Source organism: Drosophila rhopaloa, unplaced genomic scaffold (genome assembly GCF_018152115.1).
Source record: "Drosophila rhopaloa isolate 14029-0021.01 unplaced genomic scaffold, ASM1815211v1 contig_3, whole genome shotgun sequence".
NCBI lineage: Eukaryota > Metazoa > Arthropoda > Insecta > Diptera > Drosophilidae > Drosophila > Drosophila rhopaloa.
Genome location: NW_025335123.1, coordinates 17,782,873 through 17,800,776, shown reverse-complemented (window position 1 = coordinate 17,800,776; position 17,904 = coordinate 17,782,873). Strand labels below are relative to the sequence as shown.

The 17,904-nt window shown below is 40.6% G+C and overlaps 1 protein-coding gene across 2 annotated transcripts; it reads right to left on the bottom strand.

The window, feature by feature from the left end:
• Nucleotides 1–1,342: 1,342 nt before the first annotated feature.
• Nucleotides 1,343–7,579, bottom strand: LOC108045189 (homeobox protein B-H1). 2 transcript variants are annotated; one of them, XM_017124416.2, is made up of 3 exons: nucleotides 6,511–7,579; nucleotides 3,007–3,235; nucleotides 1,343–2,637 (listed from the first exon to the last, which is right to left on the bottom strand). In XM_017124416.2, exons 1-3 carry the CDS (start codon nucleotides 7,385–7,387, stop codon nucleotides 2,037–2,039), a joined length of 1,707 nt encoding a protein of 568 aa, XP_016979905.1. In that variant the 5' UTR covers nucleotides 7,388–7,579; the 3' UTR covers nucleotides 1,343–2,036. The 2 variants fall into 2 exon arrangements, with proteins under 2 accessions (XP_016979905.1, XP_016979906.1); XM_017124417.2 differs by lacking the exon at nucleotides 1,343–2,637 and having other exon boundaries at nucleotides 3,077–3,235; nucleotides 6,506–7,579.
• Between the last annotated feature and the right edge of the window lie 10,325 nt (nucleotides 7,580–17,904).

Here is a 17,904-nt window from a genome sequence, read left to right as displayed (position 1 = left end):
CCAAGCGTCGCTTTTGTTTTAGGCCAGCAGCAATTTGAACATTGCGGCCAATTTGTCGATGAAGGCGCAAAAACACAAGAAACTCGAGACTCCGGGTCGAAAACACAGAACACGCGTGCTGCCAGCAAAAACGCTGCGCAGGAGAGTTCTCAAATGGGGTAGGAACATAGCTTACCCTGGGATAAGAAAACCCATATAAAAGTTAGCAACAAATATCTAAAAATATTGTAGTGGACTTTAACGTTGAAAAAACTCACAGAATCATTTACCATTATTATAATAAACAATATCTTAAAGCCTAGTAAAAGCTAAATATTTATCTTTATTGTATGTATATATTAAGGAATATATATAAATATGTTAATTACTATTTATTTTAAAATATATGAGCAGTGGATATATGTATGTAAACATATATAGTTTTTACATTTTTACTTTTATTATGTATTAAATAAATACTGTATGTTTAATCCCAATCTGTTTTTAATTATACAAGCTTGCATTTACCATAGAGATCTTCCGTATAAAATTCCCTCACCTCGAAAGCCAGTTTAGAATTTTTCCACCTCCAAGGAGCAACCGTAATCCTTGGGTTCCGAGTTCGATTCCGATTCCGATTCCCCTCTCCCTTCCCGCGATCCATTTGGTCAGCTGGCCGGGTCCTTATGTTTTTGGTCCTTCGACGGACTTCAAGGATCGTTTGCTGGGCTTTCGCCTGCAGCGCCGCTTGCATGCGAGCACGCAATGCTGAACATGGCTATAACCGCTCGCCCCCCGCCACCCGCCCCCCGCCTACCGACGCCCCTGCTTTTGGCCAACTGGTGGCCAACGGTGGCAGTTATTCAATATATCAACTTTTGGCCTAATAAATGCACTAATTGCGGTTAAATGCATTTTGCATGCAATTATTATCATTAGGGGTTGGCTCGCACGTCGTCGTATATCCCCTCACCCTCGCCCTCCCCCTCCCCCCTTACCCTTCACCCCCTCCTTTAGCCCACCCCACACATCGTTTGTAAATTGTTTCTGTTGGTCATTATTTTAATTGCCCTGGGACACCCGCCGATGGAAGTGAACAGAACGATTGCTCTCTATTTTCATAGTATTAGTTTTTATTTAGACAAAAAAATATGCGATTAAATATACTTTACAGTTTTACAGTTACAACGTTTATAGGTCTAGGCTACAAAAAAAAAACCTTTTATTCGATAATACATTTTGTGGTTAGACTTAACTATACAAAATTCTTTTGCTTTTTTGGCTGCTAGTTTTTACAACATTTAAATAAATATTCGTTTAATTTTATTCCATTATCGTATTTGTATATTAAAAAAAAAAACTTGTAAAAAACATTTTTAATAAGTTACTAAAAGCAAATCAAATAAATTAAGCTTACACGCACACACAGAGACACAAAGATATGATTATATACACACGCAGGCACACACACAGACAAGCGGGGTTTATGCGCAGGCTCAAAATACGCGAATTCTAGGGGATATTGTGTTTTCTATATGTTCATGGACATTGTAATGGGTTCGTTTTAAATACTGAACTTTGTTGTGCTACTTTTTATGACCTAACATATAATAATTGATACAACTCTTGTGTTGATTTTAGTTCTTAAATTTAGCAATATAAAGAAAATGTTTTTGTACTGAAGTTTGAACCTCAAAAAGGATGGTGATATGATATTTGATTAATGTTGTGATCAATTCAAAATAACTTAAATGCCATTTAAATGTGTTAACAGCTGTGATCAAAATAATAGTAGAATTAGGAGAGGCAATCTATCCATAAGAAAGATTTATTTTTGCCTTTATAATAAAAATATTATTTTAAAATAGCTGTTAATTTAAAATAAATGAAAACTAAATATGATATGTAGCCATCTAAATGCAAAATCATCTAACATAATCTTGTTGACATCTTGAATAAATACGAAATAGTGATGGAAATTAAATATCCCTCAGAGAATCACGCTTTTGAGGCCGCATAAACCCAATGATAGACGCACGCACTCCCCTCCGTACCGCTCACACCTGTATCTGGTCCTCGTCGTCCGACTGCGAACAGCTGTCGACGGACCGCCCGGGCGGACTGCCCGGGTTCAGCGTCGGACTGGGCGTCGACGGCGGCCTTGGCGGCGGGGAGGCGGACGCGGGGGCGGAGTGGGGCTTGGCCAGACCGCTCGGCGGCGATCCTCCGCCGACTGAAGGCGGCTGCGGCGGCACCGGCACCGCATGCGGTCCGCCCGGATTCGCAGCCGCGGCGGCGGCAGCGGCGCTCTGGTAGTAACTGCTCAGCGAGGACAGCGAACTGGAGGCGGACAGGTGGGAGAAGGGCGCTGGGCCCACGCCCACCCCAACGCCCACGGACGGAACGCCGGCGTACAGGTTGTAGGGCAGCGGCTTCTGCATGGCGGCGGCAGCGGCCGCTTGGCGGTAATAAATGTCAATGCTCGTGTGGGGCGTGGCCCCGTGGGCGGCGGCGGCAGCGGCCCCGGCCCCAGCAGCAGCCGCATACGGCCAGGCGCCCAAGTAGGGCGATCCGCCGTAGAGCCGCTGGAAGGCCGCAAAGTTGCCGGCCTCCGCCAAGAGTTCCAGACCCACGGCGGTTTGGCGCTTCCATTTGGTTCTGCAAAAAGATAATAAATAAAAAAGTTATTAAGGATTTCACTTTTAATAATACTAATATATACATTAAAGTCTCTGTCTATTTAAGTTTATATTATAAATTTGTTTTTAGGATTTTTAGTTTTGGATTTTAGTTTTGGCTGTTAAACTATTTTTAAACGTTGCAAAAACAAATAGAAAAAAAAACTTTAGCAAATGTTCATTTAATTTAATCCTTAATTTATTAAGAAAGTTGCTAATAAATGGATATTGTAAAAAATCTCCATTTATAATATTATTTTGACTGTTAAAGTGCCTATGTGTTAAGTGTTAAGCCAACATGTTTTTTTTGAAACTTTGCTATATAGTTTTAGAACTGATTGACACCCACCTGCGGTTTTGGTACCAAGTTTTCACCTGGCAGTCGCTGAGGTCCAGCTTGTGGGCCAGCTCCTGGCGTTCCTGGACGCTGAGGTACTTCTGCCGCTCGAAGGACTTCTCCAGCGTCTGCAGCTGGTGGTCCGTGAAGGCGGTACGCGCCTTCCGCTGCTTCTTGCTCAGGCCGCTCATGTCGCTGGTGGAACCGCTCTTGACACTGTTTCCATCGTCATCCTTGCCGCCTAAAATTAAAGAGATCATGGTTGAACTTTAAAACTATTCATATATATGTTTTGTTTTTGCAACACTAATAACTAAATTAATTTATTATTCTACTAAGACTTGACTAAAACCCACAAAAGTCTATTTATAATAAAGTAAATTGAATATCAAAACTATTTACACTTTGAAATTAATTCTTCCAAAATAAGAATAAATATAAATCATATTTAAAAAGCTTTGAAACTATTTCCCAGCTAGTTCAAAATTATTTATTTGTGGTCCCATTTTGATGGCGATTTTGAAAAGCCAACCCACCAAAGTCCGGCTAATTCGATTCAGATCTCTTTGCGATCTATTCAAACAGTTGCAGCTACAGTTAGAGGCTCGTTTATGGCCACGCAATTGCCGCTTCCGCTCACAAAGTGGTTCGTGTGTGTAAGTGTAATAAAAACTTGTAGCAAAATGTCTAAACTTGCCACAAAAAGGCGCAAGTAAGATAGCCAAGCCAATTCACCCCTTTTTGCGAGAAGTGTTCTTGGCCGCCGCTATTCCACCTTTTCTGGCCAGCCATTTAGTACATAAAATGTATGTAAATTCAACCGATTGTGGTTACCCGATAAGCGAGAGCGAGTTTTTGGGCCATGGTCAGAACGGGGTTTAAGAGGGGGTCCGGTAAACTCTCAAGCGTTAAATTATTTAAAGCGAAAATTTGCCAAGTGCCGCATTTAAATTTGGTCTGTAGAGTGGAGGCGAATGGGCTTAGGAAAAAAGGGGGAGAAACTGCAAATTATTTGCACAACAACATTTAAGTATTTAAAATACTTAAAATACATTTTAAATTGGACTGAAACCCAATAAAATATTTATAATATTATTGCCTAGGGTTGGAATGTAGATTATTTCTTGTATAAATTTGTTTCGTATTGTACTTTGAGATATGAAACAAATAAAGACACAATGTTAATTATTTATATTTATCATCGCTAATCAAGAGTTTATAAAGCCGCCAAAGCGAAAGTTGTTTACGAAACCGATAAATGATTAATGGCAGCGATAAATGAGCGATAATGCCGCAATTGAATAAAATTAATTTTCAATTAAGAAAATTACTCACGAATGTTGGCGCCGACTTTGTGAATTATCGATTTGCTGGCGATAATTTGAGAAACACTTTTAAAAAGGGCAAAATCGAAAACCAATATGTGAACTCCAATTAAAATTGGTAAACATGTTGTAAAAAATGAATTCTTGTAAGTGATGCTTTCATTAAAAAGTTGATACAAGCACAATCAATTACATTTCTTAATATCATTTTGATTTTTTTATCATTGACTTAAAAGTTGTAAAAAGATATTTGCACATGTATATAACATGTTGTAAAAAATAATCTCTTCTAATTGATGTTTTCATTAAAAAGTTGATCAAGCAAAAACCCATTAAATATTTTAGTACCATTTTTAAATTGATTTACATATTATAAAATATATAAATATTTATGAGGTTTGTTGGACCATATTTTTATAGAGCTTGTTTCGGAAGTCCTTAAATCAAATTCTAGTGGTCGATAATCGTTTTCTTTTTTTGTAACCGAAGTTCATGGCAATTGCGAAATTCCGATGAATCGACGGATTGCCGCCTTCCCTGCCCGCTGGCCAATCGGCCAATCGTCAGCCCACTTTGCTGGCTGTCATCCCAAAGGAGCAGGCCGACGCGACTACCGTTTATAAAATTGCAATTGGCAACAGGAAATTGCCGCAATAAATGGCACAAAACAGGGGCCCAGATGGAGAGGAGAAAACCTGGCCAAAAGCGGAGACGTATAAACGAACCGAGTGGCGATGAGATGAGCAAACAGACTGCAACATTTTTTTGCGTTGTTGTTGCCATTGCCATGGGGCGTCTATTAAAGGGGGTTAAATGCATTTTTATAACAATTTCCACAATTAAATGATTGCTAGGGGGCGGCGGTGGGGGGTACGTGCGTGAGATAACAGGAGGGAAAGAGAGGCAAAGGGGGAGAGTGAGATGTGTGTAATTATTTGAGATTTTTTCTGCGACTGCGGCGGTTTTTAAACTGCATTTTGTTGCTGTTTGCTGCAGTTCAGACAGCCACCCCTTTTCCCCCTCGCCCTGCAGGCCACGCCCCCCATTCTGCCATAATAACTCGCAGATCCGCAGGTGCATGCCCCCAAGTTAGAAAGGGGCGAAGGGGGGACTTTAGAAGCTTCGCAATGACGCAAACAAAGCGTGAAAATGCATTTTTTTACAACTAAAACCACAACAAATAAATGCAACAAGAACGAGAATGTAAAATGGTCATGCAATAATTTTTACAGTTTGTTTTGCAAAGCGACATCGACGAGGGCTGCCACCCCCGCCCCCCGTTCTCCGCTCCTGCCCCACTTTTATCCACTTTCAGGCGCACGCTCCAAAACAAAAGACTTAGGCAACGAACTTGACTGCGGTACAACGGACTTGCTTCATTTTTGACTTAATTGAATTAGTTTTATAATTGGCTATGGGGAAATGCGTTTTGCAACATGGATATAAAATTAACACGTATTAAAGGGTATATAAAAAGATTAAAAGCGATTTAGTTTCACTATTATTTGAAAAATAACAAACTTTAGTTATTTAAACTCCTTATATAGAAATGACTGAATATTGAATGTAATAAGACTTTGTTTCGATTTGACTGTATAGCTATACTTCATTATCAACAATCCAAGTTAAAGGTTTAATTAAAATAGAATGTAAGGAAATTCATGTTTTAAAGTGTGATTGTCGTTCTGTTTAAATAATAAATTATGTTTTGTAAACAAAAGATCAGTTTTACATATTGCAGGTAGAAGCAATTTTTGCATTATATTCTCAACTCTATGCCTTTACAAGAGGAATTAGTTTAATTTGACAATATGAAGTTTAAGTTTATTTTATAGCCGTAATTTTTATTTAGCTATACTTTAAGCAATAATCCTGACAAATTTGTTTTTAACAGGGCAAGCCATTTGCCTTTTCTTTGATTGGATAGAGCATTTGCAAATATGAATAAAAGTATAATAACCAAAAATTATCAGATCTCAATGATTAATAAAAATGTTTGTACAGTTCAACTAGCTTTTGATTATTTTTGTGACCGAATACTTGTTTACTATTCCAAGCTTATTATAGAATAGATTTTCAAATAAAAAAAATAAAATTCATTGACTACCTGGGGATTCTTCTAGAATAATTGAGAGGGGTACCCTGATTCCCGCCCACCCCCACCCCCTCATAGTACAGAGGCTCACCTCACCATTGCTACAAACGCTGTGATCGTCCATGTGGCCGCTGCCTCCCCCGCCGCCTCCCGCGCTGCCCGCCTCGTCGCTGTCGCAGTCCTCGTTCTCCTCGTGGTAATCGCTGCTGTCGTCCAAATCCTGGCCGCCCGGCGGCGGCGCCAGTCCCACCCCACCGGCACCACCCACTCCGGGCAGCGGTGCCACTGCAGCAGCCGCAGCGGCGGCCGCAGCAGCTGCAGCGGCTGCTGCATTATTTCGCGCAGCAGCGGCGGCCGCGGCAGCGGCATAATGCTGCTGCATGGCCGCCGCATATTGGGCCACGTTTAACCCATTACCGCCAGCGGTGGGTGGAAAATGGCCCAGCTTGCCGTGCGGATGCATCAGGGAATGCGGATGCGGATGCGAATGCGGATGTGGGTGTGGATGGCCATGCGGATGCGGCTGTGGGTGGTGCAGGTGGGCAGGTGGCAGAGCAGCGGTGGGTGGCTCAAAGCTCTCGCCATTATTGTTATTGTTGTTGTGAGCGGGACTGCTGCCACCGCTGGATCCCGAATTGTTGTTATTGTTATTGTGGTGGTGCAGCTGCTGCTGTTGTTGTTGTTGGTGGTGGTGCTGCTGTTGCTGCTGCTGCTGCTGCTGTTTGTAAAAAGCGGCCGCTGCACTGCCCGCCAGAATGTCGTTGATCATGAAGCGGGATCGATTGGGCTTGAGGCCCGACGCCGTGGTGGTGCTGCCGCCGGAGGACATGGTGGTGCCGCTGATGCTTACCACCGCCGGTGGCTGCAAGCCGTAGTGGTGCTGCAGCGTATGTGAGTGGTGGTGCAGCTGCGTGTGATGCGCTGCGTTCGGCTCGCTGGGCGTTTGGGTGAGTATGCTCATCGAGTCTTTCATAGCCAGCCCAAGGCGTTTTGCTTGATTTTTCTTTCTTATTTTTATATATCGTATATCTTTTTTTTTATTTATTAACACTTCACTAAAAAAATTCACGTTCACTGGAGTTTCTTCTTTAAGTTTTGGTCTGAGTTTCTCAAGTTTTGCTGTTGGCCTTGTCTCTATTTTCACCCAGCGACGTCGTGAGCGGCTTGGCTGCCAAAACGAGACTGAGCGTTTATGAAACGCACCTGCCCGACCCGCCGCTGCCTCTGCCGACGTCGACTGCGGCCGCGGCAGCAGCAGCAGAGGCCGCAGCGGTGGTGGTGGCAACAATTTTGCCACTTTGTCATAGGCGGCGGTGGTGCCGCCTGACTTCAGTGGGCCAGACAGGGATGGCCAGACGCGCCCATTCGCCGCCTCTCGCTCTCTGCTATGGCCATCTCATCGGGCATCTCGCTCCGACACAGCGCCATGTTGCCGGCGGTGTGGTGAATCCACCACGCCGTGGTGGAATACAGTCTCTCCCCGGTTTTTATAGCACCAAATGTCGGTCAAATGGCCATGGGTCTGCTCTTCGGACCTTCGGGGCCTTGAAAGTGGCCCAAAATGGCGTTGCAGGGAAATCGGTGGTCCTGTAGGGTGGAGATGGAGCTTCGGACTTTAAGTATTAGTCAAAATACTGTCTGGAAAAAAAGTTAGGGTGTCCTAAAAAATATTTAATTAAGTTAAACACATTTCAGTTTGCCATATAGCTTGTGTGAGCAATAAGACTCGGAAGAACTAACATATAATCAATGAAAATTGTATCTAAAATTGAAATAAGCTAATAAATATTCATTTTGACATGGCGATTATATGAGCAATTTAATTACATGCTAAATTTTAATTTCTAACAAAATATATTTATCATTTCAATTTATTTTTTTCTTTTCATATTTTCTTAATTATACAATTCTCTTTGTTTTTTACTTTATAAAATGTTTTCTACAATATACATTACATATTGTTGTAAGCACAAGTTGTGTGACTTAAATCTTTATTTAGTGAAAAATAAAAATATTGTTTGGCCACCCTTAATCCATTATCTTATTTATGTTATTCTCATTAGGATTTTCTTGGGCCTTCTGTAAATACAATTTAATAGCAGTAAAATAGTCATTGTTATAATATGTTTAATATTTTCTTTACTGTATCTGCTGTATTTATTGGTACTCCAGTAAACCGTCAAGTGTTAGATTACTGCGGGAAAATAAAAACCAACGAAAAATAGTTGAACTCCCGACAAATGGGCGACAAGTTGGCCGGCCGTCCCTTTCCTCGATTCCACGCTCCCAGACAACAAGATGGCAATTAAAATTTCACGCCAATAGACCGGCTCGGGATACCTTTTTGGTCGTAGATGGCCACATGTTAACCAAGGACTAATTGCAGGAAGGGAAGCGGAGCGGGATGAACAAATGCAATTTGTCGAGAGCGGCGGTTTCCGTTTGATTGATATTGATTCCGGTCGAAGAACAGGGAAGAGCGTGGGGAAAAGGTCAGGTGACCTGCGAAGGTCATTAGTGGTGAGGAAGGTGAAATTAGGGCGATGGAAGCGCGCGCTTCAATTGCGGAGCGCATTAAAATAATTAGCGACTGCTGGAGCATCAAATGCGAGGAAAAGTCACCCGAGTCCTTCGTCCTGATGACGGTTATTGCACTTAAATGCATATAATTGCCAGCCCAGTCGCATATCCTGCGGTCTGCGGTCGATTCGAGTTCGAACTGCCAATGCCAATTGAATGCTTAAAATAATTGCACTCCAGCAGCAATGTCAGCACTGTGAAAAAATATATAACAAAGAAATTGTAGTTTAGTTTTTATGTAGAGAGCGTTGTATATATTGTTTGGGGATATAAATTTAAAAAACAAAATATACTTATGCTTAATTGAGCATACAAGAATCATACACATATGATGGCAACATTAGTAAAAGAAAGTTTTTATTGTAAATCATAAGCTACAGATCTAATGGTTTGTATATGGCTGTATGCAAATATTTTACGAAATATTATTGAAATAATCTATGACACTAAATTAGTAAATTGTATATTTGAAGAAGAATATCATAGAAACTTGTACAAATTGCCTTATTTTCTCCAGTGGAGCTGCTAGAAATTATGAAAAAGAAATGTACGAATGCAGAAACCGCAATGCGCAGTTGTCCCAATGCCACACCCCCTTTGCCCCTCGATTACTGGACAGTTGCCAGCAAACTTGGACAGTTGGCAGCGTTTTTCCGGTCTCTTCTGCGAACTGCTTAACAGTTGTCCATGTGCAACCTTCTATCTCTCGGATATCTATCCATCTATCTATCTATTTGCGTATCTCCCCATCTGACGATCGCCTTAATTGGCCAAATGTCCACTCGCAGAGTAACTCTGTTTGCACTGCAAACATCCGCAGGGGATTTCTCCATCTTGGAGATAAAATACTTCCACACAACGAAGATTGTTGGAGGGATGTGTCTTAAAAATAAAGAATGCAGCTTACAAACTCTTTTAGATTTATTCGATAGTACTATTGCAGTTTTCCCAGCTCTAATTAGAAGTTTTACATTTTTTATTGGGCGAATCACATTTATTAAGCTTTTCAAGCCCTTAAAAGATTATCTATTTTTGCATTAGAACAAAAGAAGCCATTTTTATAATTTGCAAAAATAAATGTAAAATCAACATGGTAATTTTCCGGTGGTAATATATGCGTTTCAACCGTGCAACTCCAGCAAAGCAACCCACATGCACCGGGGCTCAACTCCTGTCCAAGCTGATCCCAGAGTCCGTCCATTTCCATTTCCATTTCTGATCTGTTTCCGTGGACCGACCCTGCTGGGCCTGTGGAATCTTAATCGGCATCTTTGATATTATAATGTTCGTGTTACTGCGTGGACAAACGTAATAAAATAACTGATCGTTGTCGCTGATAAGTTAATTTACTTTTAATGTGCTGCCCTCGCCGAACCCTCGAGATCCAGCGATCTTGCAACGTGGGGGTAAATGGGTCCGGAGGTGACAAAGGTTCTCGCTGGACCGGGCCTCGGATATCGGGTCCCGAAACAGGGCCTCGGCACCAAGATCGAGCCTCAGACGTGCCTCGGTTTATTTATTTTCATTCCCCGATACCCTTTGCCAAGAAGTCATTTAAATTGGAGCAGTAGAACTCGAATTTTATCTTTCATACCCAACTTTATAGGACAACTCATTTAAAAATATATATTCTTTCCTAAAAACTATGTTCTATACATCTAATTAAATAATTCATTTTTATTTGTTACACAGCTGCACTTCAAATTCTAATTTTATATATACGCTAAACTAAGAAAGATGTGAATATTAAAAGAAGGCGTTTGGATTTTTATTTATTGGTTCAGCCAGAGCAAAGCAACTAAAATATATTATGTTTTTCAATAAAGAAAAATCCCTTTCCAATTTTATATTTTTAATCCATATAAAAAAGGGTATTTGAGCCTTCGTTTTGCCACCTGATGACTTGTTTTTAGTTTGTTTGCCTTGTTTTATTTGGCTCTTGTTTTTGTTGGTCGCGTGTGCCGTCGATGGCCAACGTTGTTGCCAACTGATTTGTCAACAACGTGGCCAACAAAGGTGTTCTCCTGCCCCCTTAACCCTCTGCTGCCCGGCGATTTATCGCTGCTCCAGATCAGTCAGCATGCCAGCTACAACAGCAACAATAGCAACAACTGCAGGATAAACATAAGCCCTGATTCCAATTCCGTTGCCCCCCTCCCCCCGTCCCCACCACATTTTCCGAGGCGGCGCTCGTTTTAAAAATTGATGTCCCCCACTAAATGGATGCTATTTAAATTTTTACTGCCTGCCGGCACCTATAAATCCATGGCAGGTTTCCGAAGTGGATCCTATGATTCGCAGGAGAAGAGCGTTTCGATTCCCAATCCGAATCCTAATCCGACTTCAATCGGTCCTCCTCCTTTTGGCACCTGCCCGGATTCGGGGGTTATTACATTTTTATGGCGTAGCTTAGTCCGGGCGGCTAATCAACACCTCGCTGCGATCGCACTTTGATTTGATATGAGGTCTCAATGTGGACAATAAAGGTAATCCTTTTGAGGAGGAATAGCCATAAAAACATGCCTCACCTTTCTTGCTGTTTAAAGTATGAAACATTTCGAAAAATTTATATTGTATAAATGAATGATCGATAATTATTGATCTAAATATTTTGTAATTTCTTAACAATTAGGAATATATTTATTGACTTCAGTTTCCAAACAAATTTAAAATTAAGTATTCCAATTTATTTATTTTCAAATGGACTTTTAAACAATTTTTTCTGGAAGTAAAATGGTTAATAATAATCATATTTCCATTCATTTACTGAGCTCGTGCCAAAACAGAAATGCCCCGGCTCCAAAGTCATGTGTATCTTTGAAATTTGTGTGTCCAATTTGTAGATAGCCTAATGGTCCTCTCTCGCATATTTCTCTTATCTGCGGATGGGCCTCTTAATTAGGAGAGCAAGTTGGCTAAACGACGGACCAGGCGACATTTACCACATTTGCATTGGCCATAAAAATATGCTTAAAGCATTTCCAAATGCAACCACTTAACTGTCGGATGGCTCGAAACTGGCGACGATGTGAAAATGTATTTTATGACTCAATTTGGTGCACATAAAACGAACCACGGAAATAAGGAATCAAGAAGGGGGATTTTTGTGGCCTAAGCCATACAAAGTGCAACATTGTCTGGGGCAGCGATAACGATATAACGATGTCGAAGGTGTGATCAGCAGCGATGGCCTCGTGATCAGAAAATGCTTTGCCAGTTTCATTTTAAAGTGTAAATAAAATATTTTTTAAATATGAGTTTTGCTCATTTTTAATGTGAAAGCATAATATGTTAAAATATTGTAGTGTTCGTATATCAAAGAAGGTTTATAAATCAATAAAGTAGCCAACTGATATAAATAGCTGTAATATCTCTATTGTAACTAAGTAATATTTGATTTTAAAGATATTTTACTTATGGATTTAGTTGACTTGAGATCTTATAATTTATTTTGTATAGCTGAATTTACTTGAATGCCACTCACGCTACCACCTCTAGAGATCCATATATCTTCAGGTGGTTGGGGCAACTGCAGTTCGATACTTATTGTTGCCGCTCGTCTGATTGTTGTTAATTTTTATGTGCAATTAATTGGCTACGCCATTGAGCATTTATAAGCATTTCTCGCACCAACGGAGGCTTGAACCGAAGAACTGGGTTCTTTGGGTTCCCACTCGCTGAGTCGAGAAAGAAATTAAGTCGTTTTGAATTGAAGTGAAATGCAAAATGCATCTTTGCCGTCAGGCCATAAAAAACGGCAGCAGGAAGGCAACATTGTGGGGAAAATACTGAAGGGAATTCGGAAAGAGTGCCCCGATGATGGGCCATAAAAGTGGGCAAGGTGTTGAAGTCGTGGCCAGCTGCTGATCGCTCATTGTCAGCGATCCAGTGGCCTTACGTTGAAGCCAAAAACAGAGACCCAACCTGACCCATCCCCAGATATCCAGATGCATCGGACATCCCGCTGCTTAGCCGCTTAGAACGATAAACTGGCGAAAGCGGAAAGTATTGGCTTATATATGGGCCAGCTGGGTATGAAAGGGTTAACTTGGCCATACATAAATGCTTGGATGTGGCTTTTGTATTGATATATCTATCAAGAAAACGACTTAAGTCTTGGGGTCAATTAAAATTAATTTCTTCATCGTTTTTATTACGTTTTTCACTAGGCTTTTCATTTAAGTTAAAATGTATAGCTTTAAATACCTTCATGTTACTACTTATTAATACCTTTCAAAAATAAAAGGCTTCTTATTTTCTCTTGTAATTATTCTAGGCACTAGAACCTTATCGAGAAACATTTTGACAGCCTTTTACAGCCTACGGCCAATGGAAATTGTTGACGCCCATTTGTCCTTGGCCTGGGTGGGGAATTTCCCCCCGGCCCACTGAACTCGCAGCTTAATTGCATAATTTCATATTCGGTTTCTTGGATTTTCCTTTCTTTTTTTTTGTACTTTTTTGCCTTTGTTCATTTGGCGGAGCTGAACACCGAACACTGAACACTGAACACTGAACAACGAACACCTTAACCCCCCAAAGCCCCCGACGTTGTGGCTTAATTGCCATGGCCGAAAGTGGCAAAGAAATGCAGTGCGCTAATTACAACAACCACAACAAACAGGGGAATTAGTGGCAGTCAGGCATGTCCTTGTTCGCCTCCTTTTCTTCGAGTGTACGATGGCTGATGATGGATGGATGGGGTGGTGGGGGGTTTGCGGCAAGGGGGGGTTTGTCCTTCGAAAAGGCCAATTGAAGTGCGGCAACGTTGCATGTGTGTGGGGCATGTGAAATATATGTAGAATTTTAAAAGTCATAAAATTGCGGAATGTCGCCAATTAAAATTGTTGCACACACACACACGGGGAGTGTTGGTATGGGTGTTCGTGTTGCACATGTGACGTGACATAAATGCATGTCATGTTCGTTGCCTGTTTTCTGTTTCGTGCGTTCACCAGGACTTTCCCAAGGCAAAAAGGATGGGGACAAGTTCGCGCGCCAAAAACTATGCAACACAATGCGCGCAAATTGCGCAATCAAATTACCAGGCACCCTCGGCAGTCAAATCCCCCCCGAAATCCCCATCCCCCCTTCAAGCTTAGGCAATCAATTATAATGTTAGCATGCAAGCTTCATAATTGTTCAAAGGGGTCTGCACAAAAAATTGCGGGGACGTTGGGTTGGAGGGAAAGTGGCAGGACTGCAGCAGAGAAAAAGTTCCAAGACTATCAGAAATAAAATAAATTTTTTACTAAGAAATGAATACCTAAATATTAGAAGTTAACATATTAAAAATATCTTTTATTAACAAGAAGTTATATACAAATTAATTTATCTGATCGTAATTTATTGAAACATGAAATTAAAAGCTATATAACAAAAAATGGGCATACTAGCATACTGGCCATAAAAATGCCTTCAATAATTTAGTTATAAAAATTACACAATATATTTTCCTTGCGTTATTTTTCAATAACAATTTATTTGAAAGTAGTTCAATAATAAAAAATAAAAATGATTAATGAAATATTCACCTAATGATTATTTAAAACTAAATGTTACTTTCAATATTCACTTGACTTGTTATTCTTTCAAATGAAAGTGTTCAAGGACACTGTGCCCTTTTTCTCGCAGTGCACTTCGTACCCTTTTCTCGCTGTTGTTGCACTACAAAATAGGCATTTTAGGGCCGAGTCGTGCAGTTGGCTCCGCTGATTGTCGTTGCGTTGTTAACCTAAGTACGGCTCGGCCTTTTGGTGTCACGTCAGTGGATTGTTACGGCCTCAAGGGGGGGTGGGTGGTGCGGCAAAAGGGTGGTGGGGTTTCTTCGGGGGGTGGGAGGTCGTTTAAGCTACGCTTTGGGGCTTTTTTTTCCTTTTGATTTCGAGCGTTTAACGTGACCGCGTGCAAATTTCCACACACAAACACACACACGCTCGCAGGCACTCAACTTTGTACTCTTTAGCGCTGTTTAGTTGCGCTTTGCATTCGCGGTGGGTTAAGGGTGAGGGTGAGGGGGTGGGTTAAGGTGAGGGGGTGGCGGTGGGTTAAGGGCGGATTGCACCCGATAGGAATTCCCCTATTGGACCCCGGTGATTAATGACGGAATCGCATTAGGCGACCCGCGGCCAAGTGCAATGAGTCAATCAATCAGCGCGGAGGTGGCCAATGGAATTTCCATCTCCGTTTCGCTTTCGGTGACCTCTTGACCCCTCGGGCGGTATGATTAATGGGCGGCTAAGTGGCAGACTCCTGGGGCAAAATGCAGAGCAGCTAAAAGCAGGGGTATTTATTTTTCATCTGCTTTTACTTCATTAGTGCCACTTTTCATGATAAGGTTTAAAATTGCTAAATTCCATATATAAAGACAAGTACATACACAAGTTTTAGTATGGATAAATATGTTTTCATTAAATAAAACTCCCATTAAGATAACATTACACTTTGTTTTCTAAATAATATTAAGTATAGCACAGTAATGTAATACACTTTCCAGCAAAGTCGAATACACTTTTTTGCAGAATAAACAGAGATTAAATTATATAAAATTAAGGTGAGTTTCAGGTGAAATCAGATAAATTAACTTTCATAAATTTAGTTTTAATCCGAGCAAATGAGACGGAGATAGGGGAAAACTTAGCTGAGTTCATCGTGTTCGCATTGCAAATTGTGTGAAAATCACTGCGGCTTTTCACAGCCGAATGTTTTTCCCTCCTAAAATATTGCCACACATTGTTTGCCCGTTGCGGGAAAAGCTCAGTCCATAATTTGCCATTACTGCCGCCCACTTCCTCGCCTTTCCCTCTTTTGGTTTTTAATTAGTTAATTATTATTTGCGATTATTGCCTGGGTTATTTTTTCGAGCGCTAACTAAGGCAATTTGAAGCAGTTTTGGCGGGGGGCAGGGCTGCAAAAAGCGGAAAATTCAGGAAAAACAATATGAAAAACTTTGAATGGAATCAGGAAGAGCTTGTATGGGTGATACAAAAACTAGATATTTAAATGGAATAACATGTAAGTGCCAGGAACTATTTTGTACTTAATGTTATGTTTTTAAATGAATATTCCAAACAGTGATTCGCCCTTTAATCTTAATAAGGTATCGAACAATATATTGTTTTATAGTTTTGTATTTATATAAATACTTAAATGCTTTTAGCCACTTTGATTTTCTGATTTATTTGTCTAATGGGAATTTTGTTTATCCTATTTTTCTCTCCCATCATATTTTGTTTCCCCAACTTACCTAATAAACTTGTTGAAAGTGGTTCGCGTGCCTGTTCATAAGCTGTTTAAGTAGTGAATTAAATGTACATATTTCCACAATAAATCGGAATGCGACGCAGATATGTTGTCTATCATCGCCAAGGAAAAACAAACTTACCTCTTTTTCCGAACGCACTTCACGCACTTGGAATTTTCACGCTGCTCCCTGATTTTTTTCCGACTGCCAAAGCAATTAAGCTAACAAATATCGTAGACGACGCTAATCGCAACTTGATTAAATTGCATAAAAACGTTTTCCAAACGTTGGCGGGAAATGGGGAAATTCTTTGCAGAAAAAGGCAAGAAAACTGCAAAAGCAGAAAAGGAAAATGAAAACGAGCACGAAAATTAACTGTACTATAAAAGGTGGAAAATTGTGCAAACAAACCAACGGCCAGCCCGCCTAGCCGCGAATTTGCATAATTATGATTAATACAGACGGGGGAATAAAAACTGAGAAAAAACACGGAATACAGGGGATTGCATTCGGAAGCTAAAGTTCGTGTTAGTGGCTGCCAAAAAAAAATAAAAAATAAAAGCCAAATAAATGAGGAAGAGAAAGAAATGTTTCCACTGCCTTTATTTTTATTTCGGCTTAAGTTTGTTTTGCGGTTCTCTGGCGTTTTCCGCCATAAACGCTCGCAATCAAATGTACATAAAATAATTCACACACCAAGGCAGCAACAGCAGCAGCAAAACAAACGGTTTGCTGGTCATGCAAAAGCCAATCTCAACCCCTCACCTGTGCACTGGGAGAAAATATGGCGGCGGTCAAGAAATATTATTAGGAAAATGTTATAGAAATTGTTCGTGGCAAAAAAACTTACATTTATGTAAAAAATATATATTAAAGATTTATTTAAAACTTATTACTTATTTTTAAGAATTTCTAGATTGAAATTTGAGATTAGGGAATTTTTGATTAAGAACGCGTCTTTTGGGAGTTACAATTCGTATTGTATTTGGGCTTTCTGCTAGCCATTTTCGCTGAGTGTACTCCTAATCGTAGTTTGCATTGTAGACCAGAAAGAGAGGACTGGCGGGAGTGAGCGGGACGGAGCGGGTGCGAGGTGCACAACAACAAACCGGCGTTTAGTGGACCCTGAAGAAGGGAGTCGCGTCTGCGTGGCATTTAATTTGTCTGATTAGCATTTTCAGCGGCACGCATAAAACGCATTAAATTCGTTTCATTGTGAGCTCGCCGTTTCCCACTTTTCCGCCCAACCACTTTTCCACTGCAAATGCAGCCGGAAAAGCACAGACGGATGGATATCAATAGAAAGGAACACGAACCGTGGCGATAAGAACGTATCCGAAGAGTGTAACTCGAGGGTAGCGAAAAGTGGCACCTGTTATCTGGGGAACGTGTAAACCGCATATATTAAAATAATATTTATTTGAAATATTTTGAGCAGAAAAACTTACATTTTATTGCTACCTGCCGGAAAAACATGTATAAATGGGATTTATTAACTTGTATCTATTTTCTTACACGGATGAAGAGTAATAATGGCTAGGACATTGGGATACCTTAATAATACATTCTTAATAGATTTATATTTAATGGATAATAGTGTATGCCAAATATACGACATAGATAGAAGGTCAGAAATTAAACACTAATTCGATGCGAATTTTGGATGA

Coding starts and splice junctions, on each gene's coding strand:
- LOC108045189 (XM_017124416.2), bottom strand. CDS start 7,387: ATGAAAGACTCGATGAGCATACTCACCCAAACGCCCAGCGAGCCGAAC. Junction 3,236..6,510: donor TCACAGCGTTTGTAGCAATG/GTGAGGTGAGCC, acceptor CTTTAATTTTAG/GCGGCAAGGATGACGATGGA. Junction 2,638..3,006: donor ACTTGGTACCAAAACCGCAG/GTGGGTGTCAAT, acceptor ATCTTTTTGCAG/AACCAAATGGAAGCGCCAAA.